Source organism: Cydia amplana, chromosome 15 (genome assembly GCF_948474715.1).
Source record: "Cydia amplana chromosome 15, ilCydAmpl1.1, whole genome shotgun sequence".
NCBI classification, from domain to species: domain Eukaryota; kingdom Metazoa; phylum Arthropoda; class Insecta; order Lepidoptera; family Tortricidae; genus Cydia; species Cydia amplana.
Genome location: NC_086083.1, coordinates 138,025 through 158,870, shown reverse-complemented (window position 1 = coordinate 158,870; position 20,846 = coordinate 138,025). Strand labels below are relative to the sequence as shown.

At 41.6% G+C, this 20,846-nt stretch overlaps 1 protein-coding gene across 1 annotated transcript in view; it reads right to left on the bottom strand.

Annotated features, from left to right (window-relative positions):
* The window catches only part of LOC134654427 (lutropin-choriogonadotropic hormone receptor), an 89,109-nt gene that overhangs the window by 6,556 nt on the left and 61,707 nt on the right, over positions 1-20,846 (bottom strand). Inside the window, exons 7-10 of the mRNA XM_063509867.1 lie at positions 10,961-11,029; positions 10,589-10,732; positions 3,068-3,208; positions 1,749-1,814 (exon numbers count right to left, since the gene is read on the bottom strand). Of these exons, the coding sequence (XP_063365937.1) occupies positions 1,749-1,814; positions 3,068-3,208; positions 10,589-10,732; positions 10,961-11,029 (420 nt within the window). The remainder of the gene's footprint in view (positions 1-1,748; positions 1,815-3,067; positions 3,209-10,588; positions 10,733-10,960; positions 11,030-20,846) is intronic.

Genomic DNA, 20,846 nt, shown 5'->3' with positions numbered 1-20,846 from the left:
GGTGTAAATATCACAGGACAGTACTACGCTAACATTCTACGTCAATTAAAGGATGCAATCAAAGAAAAGAGGCGAGGAAAGTTAACCAAAGGTGTTATGCTTCTGCATGACAACGCCCCCGTCCATACTGCTCATATTGCCAAGGCAGCTATTGTTGAATGTGGGTTTGAAACTGTTACTCACCCACCGTATAGTCCGGACTTAGCCCCCAGCGACTTCTTTTTGTTCCCCAATCTTAAAAAGGATCTGCGTGGAAATAAATTTTCCGATGATGAAGCATTGAAGGCGGCAGTGGAGGAGCATTTTTACACCAAAGATAAAAAATATTTTTATGCAGGATTAAAAAAAAATATTGATCGATCTTTTAAGTGTATGAACATAGGGGGGGAGTATATTGAAAAATAAAAATATCAAACTTTTCGTACTTGTTTGTTTTCATTCTCATACCGAGAATATTTTGAACACCCCTCGTACCAGCACGCCGCGCCGTCGTAATCCGCATGCGAGGAACCTTTCATTGAATTTAATGGCGTGTGAAGTTTTGTGGAATTGTCTTTATGAGCGACGTTTCGGCAGTTCCGCGGCGTAATGTCGCTCCTAATGTGCGAGCAGGCCGTTCAGGAAGCGAGTTGTATTAATGTGGAGCTTTAATGGCCGGCTTTTAGACTGAACGAGACCCAGGGAAGATAACCAGGACCATTCCAACTTACAAATCGATGTCAATTTCGTACCTATAAGTCGGTGCGAGCGAAATGTGCTGTGATAAGCATATCAAATACAAAAATGTCGCTTCGGGGGCAAAACGACCAACCAAATAAACGCTGACCAAACTTTTGCAATAGACACTAAAAGGCGCCAATGATCATAATCTAAAGAGGTCTGCGTAATTGACATTAATGTAAAAGTTTCCTTCATAATAAGTGACGATAATAATGGCTGTCCATTTCTTTCAGAGCGATAGTATTAGAACTTGACAAATTTATTAAACATAATAATAAAAGAATCCCTCCGAGAGATTCGTATACGTAGATATATATTATGTATATGTATACCGATGTATCGCAGAGCGTTGTATTTTAAGATTTATTAAGATAGTAGTACTTAATTAAGGTCCTATAGGTAGCCATGATGACAATCATCAAATTACGCCAAATGAAAAGTAGTCGATGAAATTTGCTATAAGTATGGGGGTTTTCGGGGGCGAATAATCGTTCTGGGTAAGTCTTAGGCCAAGAATGCACCACGTTTTTTTGTCGCGCGGTTATTTTGTCGCAGAAATGCAAAGTATGTGTTTATATGCCAGTGCGCGCACATGCGACAAGAAAATATGTATTACAGCATTTACAGCGCGATTTTAAAATCGCGTCGCACGATTTAAAATCGTGGTGCGCGCTTGGCCTTATATATCTCTGGGAAAACGCGCATTTTTGAGTTTTTATAATATGTTTTCAAGATTAAATAATTTTACGGTTTAGACTCACTTGTTTTAACATTTCGCGCGAGTGATTAAAACAAGTGAGTCTAAACCGTAAAATTATTCAATGTTAGTATGTCTCACAACAGTTTAAATTCGATGTTTTCCAAGCTTTGCTCGGTCTCCCAGATATTCTATTACTATAATAATAAGATACTATAATATTCTAATAAGTAATGTCAAGTGACTATATCCATTATTTAAATTTCGATTAGCGTTTTCTATGAACCTGTCCTTTTTGAATGGAACGTGAATAAGTAGAGTAGGTACTCACAGCACTCGCAGCTCTCCACACTCGCGCAGGTCAGGCAGATCTTCCAGCTCGTTCGACTGCACCGCCCTGCAACACACACACACAAACACACATTCACTTCACAGTTGGCAACCATACCGAGGCATCGAGGAACAATGATACAGAACTCACAGAAGGTAGGACTACAATTATAGTACCTACTATATATTTAAACAGACAGCAAGTTGTGGAAAGATTTCAAAAAGTTGAAAACCTTTCGAAAATTTTACACGATATAAACGAAGTTTCCATTTTGGAAATGGGATAATGTGAGAAGTGTTAAGAAAATTCGATAATTTTGCAATCTTTCAGTCAGCACATCATTATAATAAGTGGTCTGTAAGATGTGTTCAGGAACCGTACCTAGTACCTATGTTACAATGTCGATGCAGCTTTGATCACACTGTGTGGTGTGCAAGAGAAGCTTGAAGGCTAGCTTAGAAAGCTTTTCTCGTCCTGAGAGATCTTGCTTTCACTAGGTATAGGTAGAACTTACCGACTCAATTAACATTTTTAAATTGATTTTGCAATCCAGTTCCACTCCAATATACTTAATACATTTGAAAATGAGCATCTGAACACGACAAAAGCTCCTACATTTTTCCATTTCCGTACCAGAATTGTAAGCTGTATCAGACGCTGGTACCTATTATGCAAATCGTGTGCTCGCAAAAAGCCGACAAATTGAGTGTTTGCGCGAGGTGCCGGACTTGGTTCCTTTTATAAAAGGGCTCATTTCAAACGGCTGAGCTTGTCGCTTACGTACGTTTTAGCACCCAATCGGAAGCAAAGCCAGAGGACTATTAGCGCGACACCGCTCCACTCAATATGCAAATGGCCCGCGATCGGGGATTAGGAACCTTGTCGCAGCGACCGGCGGCGCCATCGCCTCCCGGGATTGTGGCCGCTTCACTGCGACAAAGTGGTGCGGCACGCTTTTCACACTTGTTAAAAGCACCGAAATTAATTTGCGGCATTATACCTATCAATAATTTAATTAAGCTTACCATTACAGCGGTTGTACCCTTTATATGTAGGTACAGTCACCTGCAATAATATGTCACTGTGCCTACATCTTCTTTATCTTCTTAGACTGGCCAGCATCGTGTAGTTTATAGGCTTAACGTATACCTATTACCCATCCATTATCATTTCTGAATCACTTATTTAGAGCATACAACCTACGGGTCCATCGGCGCGTGAGTCCCCAATGGATCATCAGAGTACCGTAGCTGAAAGACTGTAACAACGTCTGCATAATATGCGTTTAAACAATGAAAGAAGCTAAAGTATTTACTTACAAAACACGTAAATGAGGAGCGTGCACGCACAGGTCCGGCGGCAGCGCCCGCAGCCGCGCGCGGTCGGCGCGCAGCGTGTGCAGCCGCTCGGCCCCCTCCAGGGATGGCAGCTCGGCCAGGCCGCGCGCGTCCGACAGGATCCTGCGCACAAACGTATACGCGTCTTTAAAATGTTCTAAGGAATTCGTAGTGGGGGGTCTCCACTAGCGTCTTTTATGTGTCGGCGTCTAGTTAGTATATAGCTATGCAAAATTGGTGTCGCTGCGCAGTTACACCAACGTTGCGACGAGCCAGCAGCAACTGCGCGCCGCATTATTTACAAATAAAAGAGTAGGACACCAATCATATTATTATGGATGATTGGATTAATCAGTATGTAGGAATGTTGAATGAGATAATGTTCGAGACGAATACATAAAAGGTTAGGGATGTTAGGGTCGAGTGCTCAAACTCGTTTAACTTCCAAATTACTTCTCTAATGTCCTAGTTGGTACCTAAAGAAATTCCTCTGTTGTCTCTCAATGCCTCTGCCTCCGAAAATACTGGCAAGTATTCTCGGAGGCACATCTAGGTACTTAATTCCCGCGCCGCCGTGTTTGCAATTCCCGGTCTCTTCAAATTTTAAGTTCAACGTATTTGAAATGTCCAAGACGCTGTTAGGGTGTCGTTTAATTAAAAGATCGAGTTTCTGCCGGCCTAGCCAAGCTGACAATCGCTATCGCTTCGACAACGAAACGCTTTGTGTCTCTCTATCACTCTTCCATATAAGTGCGACAGTGACAGTTGCGTTTCGATCGCTACGGAGCGTTAGCGATTGGCACGTTGGCTACGCGGCCTGATCCTTTTAAGTAAATGTTTAGTAGGTATAAAGGTATTTAGTCGTTATGAATGAAAGTAAGTATTAATAGGTTTGATTACAAAATAGTCTAGAATAGGTATATAGTCTAGATGGACGTGTCCTAGGGACGGGGTTGTGTTGTATAAGTTGTATTATGTACAATATTAATAGCTTCTGCCCGCGGCTTCGCTTGCGTAAAATGATAATGATGATTGATAAAAACTATAATTATCTTATGTCCTCATATCAGTGAACAAAAAAACATGTCCTTCTCAGGACCTCAAACTATGTATTTGTATATGTTTAACCGTCAATAGGTATGATAGGCAAGCAAGAGTAATTTTGGATTTAGAATATTTTATTTGTAGTTTATGCTTCCAATATTAGCCACTACACTAAACTCTAACCAAGGTGAAATAATAATATGCGTGCAAAATTCTGCTCTATCGAACTCTAATAAGAAATGGGTCAAACAAGATTTGCTTAACGGACAGGGGGCGCGTAAAACTAAGTAAAAGCTTGTAAAAAAATCAGTCTAGAGACGCAAAGGGCATTGACCCGGAGTTTGAGTGGCGTGTAGTTGATGAAAATGCTCGTCTCCGGCCGATCCATTACTTAGCTTAGACGCGTAAGTGCGTAAATAACTCCAGTAATACGAGTATAGTTATTTTCGATACAAGTGCGGAAAAGAGGAAATTCGAAACGAGTGGCGATAAATTAAAACACGACCGAAGGGAGTGTTTTAAATCGACACGAGTGGCGAATTACCTATTCGCACGTGTATCGAACAACGTTTTACAGTACATATGGCACTTTAAAGTTTCTACATACGCACGAAAAGTGCTATTTTACGCACTAGTGCGGAAAAGTAGCCCCATATGTACTGTAAAGTAATATAGCGCGGGAGTCCTAGCACTTTACTACGTTACCTACGTCTTTATTTGTACGTAAGTATACATTACTTACATTATCATAAGAAAAGGTCTTGTATTGGTGTCAAGACTGAAGTATGAGTATATGGCGTTATTATTATTGTGTAGTAAGTACGTATATTATTTCGGCGCCGGTATTGAGTTTGACTTTGGACAGATATGGCTTCGTCGTGAGTGGATCGTAGATTATAATGACATGTATTGTGTGATGCATCATTACCGTATGTTACGGTGAGGTATGGAAGACAGCGAACGATACTTCGTTTCTTCACTTACGCCTTCACGTGGTGCTAGATAATGTTAGCTTATTAAATAATATGATATTCTATATATGTGGTAGAAGGGTTCTATGAGTACATATGAGGCCAAGTATGGCCTGTGAGGATGTGATAAAAACAAACCTACATATACCTCTATCTATCACTACCTTGAAATTTGTTATATCGCCATACCAAATTTCATCTAAATCGGTTTGGTGGTTTAAGCGTACAAGACAGACAGACGGATGAGTTACTTTCGGATACTATACTATAATCTTTTAATCCCAAACGAAAACGAACAGTCTTGAAATGATAGTACCTAGTCGTGTGAATGAATGACAACAGATGGGGTGCATGATCATGGTGTGCCGAGATTGAGCGCGCTTGATGCGCACGTCCGCGGCTCGCGGTGACGGCTGCGGCTGCGGCTGCGGTGCGGCTGCGGTGCGGCTGCGGTGCGGCTGCGGTGCGGCGAACCATGCATGCTCCGCCAGGACCCGGGCTGCTATAGGTACTTCCTTATGTTGGTACAGTACAGTACCTACACACCAAGGCAGCTAAAATTAGGTAAGTTTTCGCACTTGTTTAGACCGTCAAATCGTATCTTTTATGCAGTATAATTTATATATACCTTATTACCAGTATATACCTACGATTGATTACCAAAAGAACGGCTGTTTTGTATAAAGAAAGTCCGGATTAAAAGCAATTACTTAAGTATACCGTCTTAAAAACCAATTATAGCGATTACATCATGAAAAGCATCAAAATTAGCGTCTGAGCTGTGCGAACGGGAAACGAGAGCGGCATACATAGATTTTTAAATTAAATTAAAATCAAATGTACGTTTAATGTTTGAATGTCGCTGTTGGTTGGATAGATTTCAAAGCGAGGTCTTTCCCAACTATTTTATGGTTTAACTTAACATGCTTCCTTACTAAATCGTCAGTTGAACACAAATTCTAACTTTAAAGTATTCAAACTGGTAAAATGGTCGGAAAAGCTTCCGCATTTCCCGATTTCCATTTGATCAAGTTAAGTTCAGGAGACCAAGGTCTCTGTAAATGCTTGTAATGTTAACTAAACGCGCATGATGGGTTGGTTACAATAACATATAATCTTTCTGCGACAAAGGCTTTCTTGGGGAGGGACGTGCATGGACATGGAACAATTGCGACGCAGATTTTGATTGTTCAGTACTTTCAGTAGTTACGTAGAGTAAAACTGAAAATGGAACCATAATATAAACCTGTAAATGTAGGTACTAAGTACAAACTTGTATTTTTAATAATCGAATAAAGTTATAAAATGCTATTGAATTTCGAGTAGAGTGTATGTTCTGTGCTATACCATATGCCACTTCTTTCAGTACATAAAGTCTGAGTGAAGTCAAATAAAAATATTGAATGGCAAGGAAAATCTGTTGAGAAAGTTCGACGCTGAACGCCTACGCCGTTACTTGTGTTTTATTGAGATGATTGTAATCGCAGCCCAGTTTTCGTTCTTTTGGCCGCATATTCTAATTCCAATAATGGGGGGATAAACTGCCGTATTCGAACTTCAAGATATTCACAAGAGACGACACGTACTAGATCCATTCTAGATACGTTATAGTTTAGATTTCAACTAGTTCTCTTTTGCAGCGCAATTCGAGCAATCAATGTCACTTTTACGATAGATCGTGTTAGATATATCTGTTAGATGTGAATTAGATCTCTAAGTAATATCTTGGAAATCGTTCAAGAGTATCTCCAGAATCGCGGAAATGTCAAATTTGACAGGTTAGATCTTAAACATATCGTTATCGTATCTTGGCGATGTCTAAAAGATATCTAATAGATATTACAAAATCCGAATCGAGCCCATAGTCATAAAAGATGATGCGGCAGATCATCAGCATAAACGGGAACCGATCCGCGCGGAGGGGTGCGTGATGTACATTGTACTACTCGTATACGCAGCAGACGGAGTGTAGAGTGTTCCGAACACTTTTTGAAGGCTCTGGCGAACCATTATAAGTACGCTCTCTGTTTGTTACCTTAATAAGTGATATCTTTTGTTCCTTTGTAATTGCCTGGGTTTACGTCCCCTCTTAACTAAAACATATTAAAAGTTTGTTGGGATATTCTATGTGTGTACCTATGAGAAACATTTGAAGGCATAAATACCTATTCGTAACAATTAGATATACCTACTCGTGCCTACATACATCAGCGGTTACGAATACCGAGGTCAGAGTTACGATTTGGTCCGTTTATCCTTCAACTCGGCCAGCAATGGGAATTGCCGGCCTGTGCGGACGCGGCAACGCTTTACGGCAGCAGTTTACGAGCGCCGTCGCCGGGACGTTATTTATGTGGTGCGAGCGGAGCGTCCTCGCGGCGTAATGGGCTTGTTTGCGTCCGGCGCCGGCGTCCGGCGTCCGGCGGCGTGTGACGCACTTCCGGGGCGGGCGGCCGGACAGTGGCTGCATCAACTGTTTCTAAATGTAGAGCCTATTGATTTAATATGATTCTATTTTTTCGGAAATTGCGACAAAGATCACGGTTATTTATTTCTATTGTAGGTATTTGAAATGAATAGTCACTAAAATCGTTAGGTACCTACATAACCTACAAATACGTTTTGTCTCGCATGCTATTTTAAAGGAAAGGGCCCGGTACATGTAAGACGTATGTACAAAGTACACTGCTGCACAATTCAGCTGACGAGTATTAATACGAAAGTCCGCAAGAGAGGGAAACAAGATGATTCTGAGCTTTGACCTTTTTGTCCTTTGTTGGCCCACCACAAGCGGGGGATCTGCCATCCCAAGGCACATTTACAGAAATTTTATTAGATCTAGCAACGCTATATATACATATATATCTGTCTGGCTAATTTCAACGTAACTGATATCAAAATGATGTCATTTATTTAGGTACTTATCGTGCGTCTCGCCCTCGCCAATATATGTACGGACAAGTGAGCGAAATGAAAGATAACTAAAATAACAATCATTCAAATATCATTCAGATGTCAGTGTATGTTCGAATTGGCCTGTGAGTCGGACAGCTGACGTCACATCAGTTGACCTGCAGTCGCCCGTAACGCAGCGGGTTGTGTTATAGAGTTAGCTTGTAAGATTGTAGGTACGCATCCTGAATTCGTTTGTGTTACACGGACGCAGCGCTCCGGTTACGAGTACACCTGCCGTTAACCTTCCAACTCTGCAACGGTTACCCTAGTTACAGATAGTGCTATTTAGGAAATGCTCCCGGTAGGTAGGTAGTTAGGAATGCCTGTGTGTGTACTTGTGTGGGTATCAAAAACCATCGAGTTAATTGTTAACAAATGGAGCGTGCCAGTGGCAGGAAACGCAAGAGTAGAGCAGACCCTTACCGACACGGACGGACATACTGTTTTCCTATATTATGGTGTTCAAGTCTAATATCCCTTTTCCATTAAGCTTCCGGTGAACGTGACTGAAAATGCTGATCAATTTCCGCTTTTCGCGCGCGGGGATCGAAATGACGAACGTCAAAATTTTGAAAGACGAAAGAGAGTGGAAAGCCAAAAAAGTGAATAGGTACCGGGTAGCGTGTAGATACTAGTATCTACACGCTACCCGGTACCTATTCACTTTTTTGCTTAGCCACCAATGGGGTTCACATTTAATGGTCGTAAAAGTGCATTGGTAGCTTAGCTTACCTGTTGTGTAGTATCTAGATACTACACAACAGGTAGGTATACTTACAGCGTGGTGAGCGCGGGCAGATGTGCGAGCGCCTGCGGATGCAGCCTCGAGCAGGGGTTGTCGCGGAGCTCCAGGCGCGCCAAGCGCGTGCAGCGTGTGGATACTAGATACTACACAACAGGTAGGTATACTTACAGCGTGGTGAGCGCGGGCAGATGCGCGAGCGCCTGCGGATGCAGCCTCGAGCAGGGGTTGTCGCGGAGCTCCAGGCGCGCCAAGCGCGTGCAGCGTGTGGATACTAGATACTACACAACAGGTAGGTATACTTACAGCGTGGTGAGCGCGGGCAGATGCGCGAGCGCCTGCGGATGCAGCCTCGAGCAGGGGTTGTCGCGGAGCTCCAGGCGCGCCAAGCGCGTGCAGCGTGTGGATACTAGATACTACACAACAGGTAGGTATACTTACAGCGTGGTGAGCGCGGGCAGATGCGCGAGCGCCTGCGGATGCAGCCTCGAGCAGGGGTTGTCGCGGAGCTCCAGGCGCGCCAAGCGCGTGCAGCGTGTGGATACTAGATACTACACAACAGGTAGGTATACTTACAGCGTGGTGAGCGCGGGCAGATGCGCGAGCGCCTGCGGATGCAGCCTCGAGCAGGGGTTGTCGCGGAGCTCCAGGCGCGCCAAGCGCGTGCAGCGTGTGGATACTAGATACTACACAACAGGTAGGTATACTTACAGCGTGGTGAGCGCGGGCAGATGCGCGAGCGCCTGCGGATGCAGCCTCGAGCAGGGGTTGTCGCGGAGCTCCAGGCGCGCCAAGCGCGTGCAGCGTGTGGATACTAGATACTACACAACAGGTAGGTATACTTACAGCGTGGTGAGCGCGGGCAGATGCGCGAGCGCCTGCGGATGCAGCCTCGAGCAGGGGTTGTCGCGGAGCTCCAGGCGCGCCAAGCGCGTGCAGCGTGTGGATACTAGATACTACACAACAGGTAGGTATACTTACAGCGTGGTGAGCGCGGGCAGATGCGCGAGCGCCTGCGGATGCAGCCTCGAGCAGGGGTTGTCGCGGAGCTCCAGGCGCGCCAAGCGCGTGCAGCGTGTGGATACTAGATACTACACAACAGGTAGGTATACTTACAGCGTGGTGAGCGCGGGCAGATGCGCGAGCGCCTGCGGATGCAGCCTCGAGCAGGGGTTGTCGCGGAGCTCCAGGCGCGCCAAGCGCGTGCAGCGTGTGGATACTAGATACTACACAACAGGTAGGTATACTTACAGCGTGGTGAGCGCGGGCAGATGCGCGAGCGCCTGCGGATGCAGCCTCGAGCAGGGGTTGTCGCGGAGCTCCAGGCGCGCCAAGCGCGTGCAGCGTGTGGATACTAGATACTACACAACAGGTAGGTATACTTACAGCGTGGTGAGCGCGGGCAGATGCGCGAGCGCCTGCGGATGCAGCCTCGAGCAGGGGTTGTCGCGGAGCTCCAGGCGCGCCAAGCGCGTGCAGCGTGTGGATACTAGATACTACACAACAGGTAGGTATACTTACAGCGTGGTGAGCGCGGGCAGATGCGCGAGCGCCTGCGGATGCAGCCTCGAGCAGGGGTTGTCGCGGAGCTCCAGGCGCGCCAAGCGCGTGCAGCGTGTGGATACTAGATACTACACAACAGGTAGGTATACTTACAGCGTGGTGAGCGCGGGCAGATGCGCGAGCGCCTGCGGATGCAGCCTCGAGCAGGGGTTGTCGCGGAGCTCCAGGCGCGCCAAGCGCGTGCAGCGTGTGGATACTAGATACTACACAACAGGTAGGTATACTTACAGCGTGGTGAGCGCGGGCAGATGCGCGAGCGCCTGCGGATGCAGCCTCGAGCAGGGGTTGTCGCGGAGCTCCAGGCGCGCCAAGCGCGTGCAGCGTGTCAGCGCGCCCGCGCCCGCCCACTCCACGCGGTTGCTTGCTAGCGACCTGACAGATATAGACATATGTAGTAACTTATGTGTAGGTAGGTAAATTGATGAACTTTTTGAGCGAATAACTCGCATCGCATTAAAACTCCAGCAACTCAGAGGATTCCCGAGAGGATTTAACGAGACTGATATTTCTAATATTCATGAGTAAATATAAAGAATCCTTACTCGTATTCCAAATATTTAAAAAACAACTTGGTCCCTTTTTCAGTGTTTTAGTACTTACAGATCGCGGAGCGCGGGCAGCAGCTGCACGGCGCTCGGCAGCTCCGTCAGCAGGTTCTCCTCCAGCCGCCTGCACACACGATCACACTTTACAACTAAACATTTAAAAAAACCCTATTATTTATTATTATTGGGGTGGTATCGGGCCTTTGAGTGTCACGTCGACCAAGTATTGATCTATTATGAAACGTATACTTGTAACTCACAAAAAAAACAACTCCGACTCCATAGAGAAGTATAGGAAGAGATATATTAATATTTATAACCGGGTTATTCGGAACGCAAAAAGATTGGCAGTACAGTCACAAATAGAAAAATCGAAAGACTCTTGTAAGGAAATTTGGAAAGTAATACAGAAATCCAGAAACAAGGCTGCAGAATGTTCGAAAGAGAACCTTATTTTAAAAACGGAAACTGAAAATGGAATAGTAAAAATGATAAATAGCCCTGAGAATGTGTGTGCTACTTTATTAGAACAATTTACTCAAAAAAGTGACACAACAGATGCTTCCTATCATGCTATGTCTCTATTGAATTCCCACGCCACAAAAGTAGATAAAGACATGCCGTTTGACAGGGTTTATCCGGCAGAAATTACTTTCATCGTCAAACAGCTTAAACCTAAAACTTCTTGCGGATATGATGAATTACCTATTGCCATTTTTAAAGATAATATTGATATTCTTGCTGAACCGTTAGCTTATTTTTTTAATCAATGTATAGACACTGGTATCTTCGCAGATCAGTTTAAAGTGGCACAGATAATACCGGTCCATAAAAAGGGATCCAAATCAGATCCTAAAAATTACAGGCCAATTTCCATACTGCCAACACTATCCAAATTGCTGGAAAGAATTATGAAGGATAGGTTAACTAAACACCTATACCAAAACAAAATACTATCTGCAAGGCAATTCGGTTATCAAAAAAGCAGGGGTACTAAGGAAGCGATTGGTACTCTGATTGGGGACATAGTTCATCAATTGAATAATAAAAAAAGGGTTGCGGGCTTGTTTCTGGACCTGAGCTCTGCATTCGACTTGGTGGACCATGGTATCCTACTGAATAAACTGGAATTCTATGGTGTCAGAGGCAAGGTGTTAGCTTTGTTCCGATCTTACCTTCAGAACAGGAATCAATTTGTTGAAATAAAATGGACTCTTGATAACAAAGAAACGACTCATAGATCCAAAATGACAAGACTTAGAAGGGGTGTACCACAGGGCTCCATCTTGGGTCCAATCTTTTTCATCCTTTTCACCAACGATTTAATTGACTACATGAACAGTCAACTCCCGAATAGCCAGCTAGTGATTTTTGCAGATGACACCAATGCGGTAATATCTGCTGATAACGTTACACAACTCAACGATAGAGTAAATAAGGCATTGGAACTTTTTCATACCTGGTTCAGTACCAATAAATTAAAATTAAACAGCAATAAAACAAATGCCCTGCTATTTACAACAACCGCCAATAGTAAAGACAGGCTGCACTTATTATCTAATGGGTCCAACATCCAGCAAGTGCAGTCTGTGAAATTTCTCGGCGTTTTTATAGACTCTAACTTAAATTGGAAAGATGAGCTATCTGCAGTGGTAAGTTCAATAAGTTCAGCCTGCTACGCACTCAGAAGCCTAAGAGACGAAATAAAATTGGCCCAACTCATTATGGTTTACTATGCGCTAGTCGAATCGAGATTAAGATATAGTGTTAAGTTTTGGGGCAATAGCTACCAATACAATTGTCATTCGGCTTTTGTGGCCCAAAAAAGGGCTCTAAGAATAATAGCACGAATATCGCAGCTAACGTCATGTAAGAATTTCTTCTCCGAGTTTGGAATTCTGACTGTACCCGGTCTGTACATTCTTATAGTGCTAAGTGATTTGGTAAAGTCCTTGAATGAGATCGAAAACAAAGAGCAACGGGAAGCTCGTCTAGCTTCAAGAAGGAAGGACTTGCCACTGACTGTCAGATCAAACCTCAAAGTATTTAAGCACTCAGCAGGTTACCAGGCTATTATCTTATTTAACAAATTGCCAATTGAATTGAAGTCGCTCACAAATGCCAACTTGTTTAAAAACAAATTAAAAGCTTTTCTACTAAAGAAATGCTTCTATTCAGTAGAGGAATATTTATTGGAGGACGATACAAGGTATTAGTCATGTACGTACCTATTTTTGTATACAATGGATATAGTTGTGTGACGTTGTAATGGTTATACTTGCACTTATTATATGTTTATAATGAATAATGTTGATAATGAATAAGTTGACGATGAAATGTATGTAATTAATTAAAATAATGAGCATGGATTGTTATATAAGATCTAATTTTAATAATTTAATGTAAATATTTAATTAGGTTAAGTTATTTATAATAGAATTTCAAACACAATGTTAATTGTTATATGAATAAATAAATATGAATATGAAATAAATATGAAATTGTAACGGCCCTTTAAAGTTCATTACTAATGCCCGTTGCATCCAGAAAATTACAGATGCTTTGGGCCGTAACGTTCTGTACCTCATAGGGTTGCAATACATGCCGCCCTAACTAGGTACTTCTTTTTGACATTAGTGGTCCACAGGAACAGAGAATGTGCATTGCAGTCTCCTCTGACTCCTGGCAGAACCTGCATGTCGCATCTTGTTTCTTGCCAATTTGAAACATGTGCTTGTTCAACTTACAGTGTCCAGTCAGTATTCTAGTCACCGCGCAAGTTTTGTGCCTTTTGAGCCCCAGAAGCTCCTTAGCGATTTTGCTGTTGAACCCTTTGATTAGAGCTTTCGAGTGTACTTGTCCTTTAGCGAACTTCCACCAATCGATTGCTCTCTTTTTTTCTAAGTCGCTGAGCAGAGAATATGCATCCCGTTTTGTGATTCCACAGAACGGTTCTGGGCCGACCAGGGGTGTGTCTGCGCCCTTTCTTGCAAGTTCGTCTGCTAAAAAAACCCTATGCTATATGACATCATTTTGGAAAAGAGCTGATATATAACTGCTGAATCGATTTCTATGAAACATAGCTAAGAATTACCGCAAGAAAACTTACACTTTCACCTAAAAAAAACCCCATTCGTTGGAGAGCAACGATGCCACATACAGATAGATATACATTGGCGTCAAAAATATAACACCCCTTTATTAAACTCACGTATTTACACACAAACCCCACAACGAGAATGATCTTTCAATTTTCATCAAAGAGACACAAGCATCTTACTTAGATTCTTCACAACGTTAACGATTACGGTATAAATAACAAAACATTTCAACTTCATTGACAACTGTCTCACAATAATGCCAATGTTTACAGCGAATACAACGGAGCAAGCAGTAAAGTAAGCGTTTATCGTCAGCTGCACACTGCACAGCTCCATACCTAGGTACTTGTTGGCAATTTGTCAGCCAGTCACGCGCGCTGCAGCCGCGGGACGCGCGATGTGGCACATTACACGAGCCACAATACGACTCACGCACGAGATTGCCGTTTGCAAAGCTCGTTTTGCGTTATTATTTGTCAAACAACCATAAATACGAGTGAAAATTGCTATTTGTTTTGTTAAAGTCTTATCTGCGAACTTTTCAGCTAACATCGGAAATTAGTATACCTACTTATTCTCTTTACTTTTAAAAGGATAAAGGATTAAAGCTGCTTGCGAGCGTTTTTATGACCCGTACAAAATTTAAAATAAGGGAAGCGTGTAATAGCGTTTTCGCGCAGGTGTCAACAGCAGGGGACCTCCCATAAACAACGGGGCCAAGAAGTAAAGTAATATAAATTCGCAGGCTTAGTGCTCCGGTCTCGGGGTCGAAGGCTGAGCCTGCGGACGGGGGGGCGGAGGGGCGGGGGGTAACCGGAGTGATGAACGGCTTTATTATTCACCCGCACTATCTATTATTGCTGCCTACTTTATTCCGCGGTCTACGGCAAATACAGATAAGACGCGAATGTGTACACAAATTGCCCAAATTGTCTGAGATCGGTATCTTTATGGTGTCGTGTCGGAGTCGTGTCGCGTCGTTCCGCGACGAGGAGCGGTCGTAAACACGGAGTGGTGACCCTTTACTCTTATCTTAACCGTTTGCGGGTGACGGACCTCCATGATGATGGACGCCATCATGACTGTGACTGCCGCGACTCTTTTCGCATGCACCAATCAGCGTGAGCGATCTACAAGGTCATGTCAAAACCAGTTTAGACTAGGTTTTATCTGTACCCATAATTAACGATACGGTCTTTAACCTTAACCAATAGCTGTATCTGAATTGGGCTCCGTCCGTCCGCGTCGTCGGGGATCAGCTTGCGCTGGTTTATGCCTTAAGGACTGGCATTTTTTTTTTCATTTTATTTACCTCATGGCATTTACACTCACTGAATATGATGAAAGTTAATTAAGGATAACCCTGTGCTTCTTGCGTAATACAATAATTTATTGTTTACAATATAACATAGATTTTCTTCACCTAGTACCCATAAGATAAATCTTATCTGAGCTTATTGTGGGGCCATGGCCAGGGCGATTTATGTAAGGCTGATCCATAATATTTATTTATTTAGAAGATTTGACTTTGTTCTTTGTCGGCCATACTGAAAAATAAAAGCGCCACAAGCATCGAGACCTTCGAGTATCAAAACAATATCAAATCAAAGTTAAGATTTATAAGTTCGAATCGACCCCTGATCGGTCTCTGGAGAGATAATTCCCGTAATGCGTTTAACCGCCGCAGTGATTCAGAGAGTAAGTATTAAATTAACTACTATTACTACCATACTTACTACTATTTGTGTTCCATCTCGGGAGACTATCATTTATGCACAATTTGTGGAAACGGATTTCGTTTACGAGTTTCGTTAACTTTAAAACTCTCCTGTCCAAAACCACTTATTGAATACCTAGGTAAAGCAAGTTACGTTCTCGTATTCAGAATTATATATAGTTAACTGACGTTTGTAGGTATTATTGACCGAGCGAGAGCGAAGGTCTCCGTTTTAATTTGGGCAAAAATGTTTTCATATGTTCCCCTCTGCAGGTCGCATTTTTCAATCTTTCGTGAAAATTGGTGAGCAGGTTCGATAATTAATCTAATACCTTTAAACGAGCAATTCTTGTTAATTACCTATACAACATGTATCTATATCTCACAGAGTCACGTACTATTTAGTTTACCTAATTGCCTCCTTTACCATAAGCAATTTCACACAAATATTCTACTATTATAATAAATAAATAATAAATATTATGGGACAATCTTACACAAATCGACCTAGTCCCACGGTAAGCTCATAAGGCTTGTGTTGTGGGTACTAGACGACGATATAGAACTAACTAAGGAACAAATATTTGTGATAAACACACAAATAAATGCCCTTACCGGGATTCGAACCCGGGACCTCCAGCTTCGTAGGCAGGGTCACTACCGACTAGGCTACGGAGGCCGTTAAACTATTATTCTAAACTACGTTCAGTCTACACCTACTCTATTTAACTCTGAATATGAGGACAGGTTTTCATCATCGAACAGGTGTGTGGTTTTGCATCAAAGTAAGTGCTAATAGGTAATTATAAAGGCTTCGCTCCCTGAATGTCAGGGTTCATAAGTTCATATGTCCCTACTTTAGATAAAAGTTTAAAGCGTTTGCGTAACTTTTCAGGCAGTTTGGAATTGGCTTCAAATAGCCAAGTTATTATTACTACGGTATAAAAGCTTTATATAGGTACTTATATAAAACTTTTATTAATAAAACAGAGATTAAAATAACAAAAAAAAATCATAAATCTAGCCCTAAATTTGCCTGAGGCATTGTTCCCAGTCCCAGGACGCTGATGGTCGCGTTCCCCCTCTCTCTGCACAGTGAGGCTGAGTTTATTAGGTTGTTTAAGGTGACGGTAGAGGTGGGTAAATTTTCAGATTCTGTCAATTTACCCCATTTCACACACAAGCGCACTTCACGCACACTACCTCACTTTACTGGGACAGGTCATTGACCCATCAAGTTTTTTTAAGATTGCGTTTTGAGTTTAGTGTTAACCACTGACCTCTTTTGAGGAACAGAAACTGTAAAAACGTTCCATTGAAAGAAGAAAGAGAAACAATACATTAAATCTTGCTCTCCTTGTCTGTTCATGTCACACGTGACGTATTTAAATTCTAATTTAATTCATTTGATTGTTAACTATTTTCTGCATATTATGGCTTTGTCGAGATACGCGTTTTGTAAAGTTAAACCGAATAAACCCAGATGTCATTAAGTCAGATGTAAAATGTTATTTACTACTCTATACGGTTATTCATAAGGCGAAAAATCAATTCAATTAAAAATTTAAATAAATAAAGTTTCGGCAGGGTGGAAATTTAATTAAGGCCGACAAAATAAAATTTAATAATATATGTCGGCTGATCTACCCCTAAGATCTTTACAGATTTACTTGTACGAGTATCCTATATTCGCTATTTATTTTGCTATTAAATTTATAAAATTAAAATAAATAATTAAATATTATACTGGCATTCCACCGCTATTATTTCAGTGCTGAACTGATTATCTTCGATCGTAGCCTTGATGATGTAGTTGTACTTACACTTACGGCGGTAGGAGCGGCAATGAACCCCGCGCAGCGTAGAACGAGAGGTGCGTTGGGATAAGTGCATATACATATAATTCTTCGTGCGTCTGTCTGTCTGTCCGTCCGTCTGTCACAGTCTATTTTCTCCGAAACTACTGGACCAATTCAGTTGAAATTTGGCACACATATGTAAATTTGGCACACAAATGTAAATTTGTGACCCAAAGATGGACGTGTAACGTAAATAAAATGTATTTTAGAGAATTTGAAATACGGTAGCCATTTTTGGGGGGGGGGGGGGGTAAATGAAAAAATTAAAAAATGTTTTTTAAACTATATAGTGTTACATATCAAATAAAAGAGCTCATTGTAAGAATCTCAAACATAACTTTTTTTATAATTTTAGGATTAATAGTTCAGCAGTTATTCATGAAAATAGGCAAAAAATGATCATTCTCCGCCCACTTTCTCCGAAACAACTGGATCTAAAATTTTGAAAAAAATACACAAAGTAGTTCTTTACCTATATATGTCAGGAAAATCTATAAGAAATGTGCAGTCAAGCGTGAGACGGACTTAATATACGGAACCCTTAGAATGCGAGTCCGACTCGCACTTGTTTTTGTTTAGCTCTTATTAGGTTTAAGGAGTTTTATGAGTGAAAAAAGAAGTTTTTTGTTTTATGTGCCCGCGTTATTGCCGATCGATTGTGTTTTAAACGATAATTAGACAAAAAAACTTGTTTTTCACCCAACGAATATAGATCCCCATGACACATCTTCCAAGTCGCCTTTGGATAGGCTTAATTTTAAAAATAATTGAAATAATGTTCTATATCATTCATACTTGCAAAAAAAGACTAAAAATAATTTACGTGACCAATGCTTATTATTAGTAAATATCTTACAATTTAATATCTGATATATCACACGATACAAAAAAATGGCCGCAAAGTTAAAAGTTTATTTATTTACGTTACTAGTCCATCTTTGGATCACCGACTCTTTGTCATATGTGAAAAATGTGTACCAAATTTCAATTGAATTAGTCTATTAGGGGCAGACACACGAGTGATCTTAAAAGGGATTTTTTTCTTGAATGATTTGTATGTACTTACCCCAACGCACCTCACGTTCCACGCGGCGCAGCGTAATCAGTAAGTACCTAATAATTAGTGTCCGACCGAAACACAAATTTCTGTATATATAAATATTGTTGTCCTACTTGCTCGCCAACTTTTGGTCTTTGTCACATAGTTTAGTTTCATAATACGAAGTACTATTTCGTATGTTTCGGCCAGGCCGAAAGATTCGGCCGTTTTTTGGCCGAAACCGAAACTACGGCCGAAACATGATTTTATGGCCGAAACCGAAACCGAAACCGAATCTTCGGTCGGACACTACGAATAATCACAATGGTCTAAGTACCACAGACCCTACTGTCGCTTAAGTCCTTTATGCCAATCTCTGCCTATTAGAACTTATAAAAAAAAAAGAAACCGAGTAATTATATCCAACTACCGAACCTGCTTACAAATTTTCTCGAGATATTTGAGAAATGTGATATGCAAAGGAGAACATTCGAACAAACGAAAGTATTTTTGCCCAAGCTGAAACGGAGACCTTCGCCTACGCTCGGTCAGTGATGGTTTAGGTACAGTCAGCTGCAGGTCACCCCTGCATAGAAGATTGTATGCAGGGGTGGTACCTTTTCTCTGCAGCTGACTGTACACCTATAAAAAATTGTTGTACCTGCTGCAATTTTATACCGGTACCGTACTTTATATTTCAACAGGTATAGTACCTTCAAAACGAAGCGGTATTGATAAATAATAACGGTACCGTACCGCCTATAAATAATAATAATAATTCAGCCTATATACAGGGTGGTCCAAACCTTGACGTCCAAAAATTTTTTTTTAGATTCCTCACGTCGTGGGCTATCAGAATATACCCCATGTATGTTAGCCGATTTTTCGTAGTTATCGAGTTATGATTTTTTTTTACTTTTAACTTTTCATATGAAATTCCGGGGTTCCCATACAGAGTGGCTAAAAAATAACTGCATTTCCGTTGCCAGGGAGGTTGTAAAAGTTGCTCAGTATAATCCCAACACCTCCCTGGCAACGGAATGCAGTTATTTTTCAGCCACTCTGTATGGGAACCCCGGAATTTCATAGGAATAAGAATAAGAATAAGAATTGTTTATTGCCACATACATGAACATAAAATAGAGTTAGAATTACTTACATAATAAAATAAAACAGTTGTTATCATATACAAAACAAAAGTGAGAAGATCTTTGTATTAGGCACAGGGTTCCAGTCTCAGCGTGTGCCGGGCCTAGGTGCCCGGCGCTGGTTTTCAGACCGGTCCCAGACTATGGACGGTCGGAGAATATTACCTACATAGGAAAAGTTAAAAGCTTAAAAAATCATAACTTGAAAACTACGAAAAATCGGCTAACATACATATGGGGTACATTATGATAGCCCACGATTTTTGGACGTCACGGTTTGGACCACCCTGTATAGACAATAATCTCAACGCTAGCCCAATGCGGATTGGGGACTTCACACACAGCTTTGAATTTCTTCGCAAATGTATGCACTACGAGTATGCAGGTTTCCTCACGATGTTTCCTCCTTCACCGAAAAGCTAGTGGTAAATATCAAATGATATTTCGTACATAAGTTCCGAAAAACTCATTGGTACGAGCCAGGATACCAATGAGTTTTTCCTTACCGCTTATACCGTAAAGAAATAATGCAGTCTCTGCTTTGCACGATTATTGTGTGGACATAATTCTTATAATCACCGAAACATACATACCTCTACGCACAGAATGTCATTGAAATAAAACATTGTTTTTTATAGTAAATTAATATAACATTCGATTTATACACATAACAATAAGCAGGCCAGGCCGCAGCGATATTGGCCTGTAAGCTTCATCTCGGTCTCCAAATCCGCAAAACTCGCTGGTACTAAATGCTGGTCTTGCCGTTATTAATTATCTTGATTCTTGAAGATTATCAGAACAGCACGTTACGTAATCGCATACATAGACGGAACGAACGTAGGTGTAGACACTGCAAGTCTTTAGGTATTAAACGAATTTCGCTTCGTATTAATAGATGAGTAATATTTAAATGAACATATAATATTCTCTAACATAAATACAAGATTACAATTAATTGACATCAAAAGTCATTGACGTACAGAAGTCATATACATTTTTATAATGACGCAAAATTGATACCAGCATAATGAAAATCAATCCCAATCAGTAAAACGAGTTTTTAAACTTTTTTCA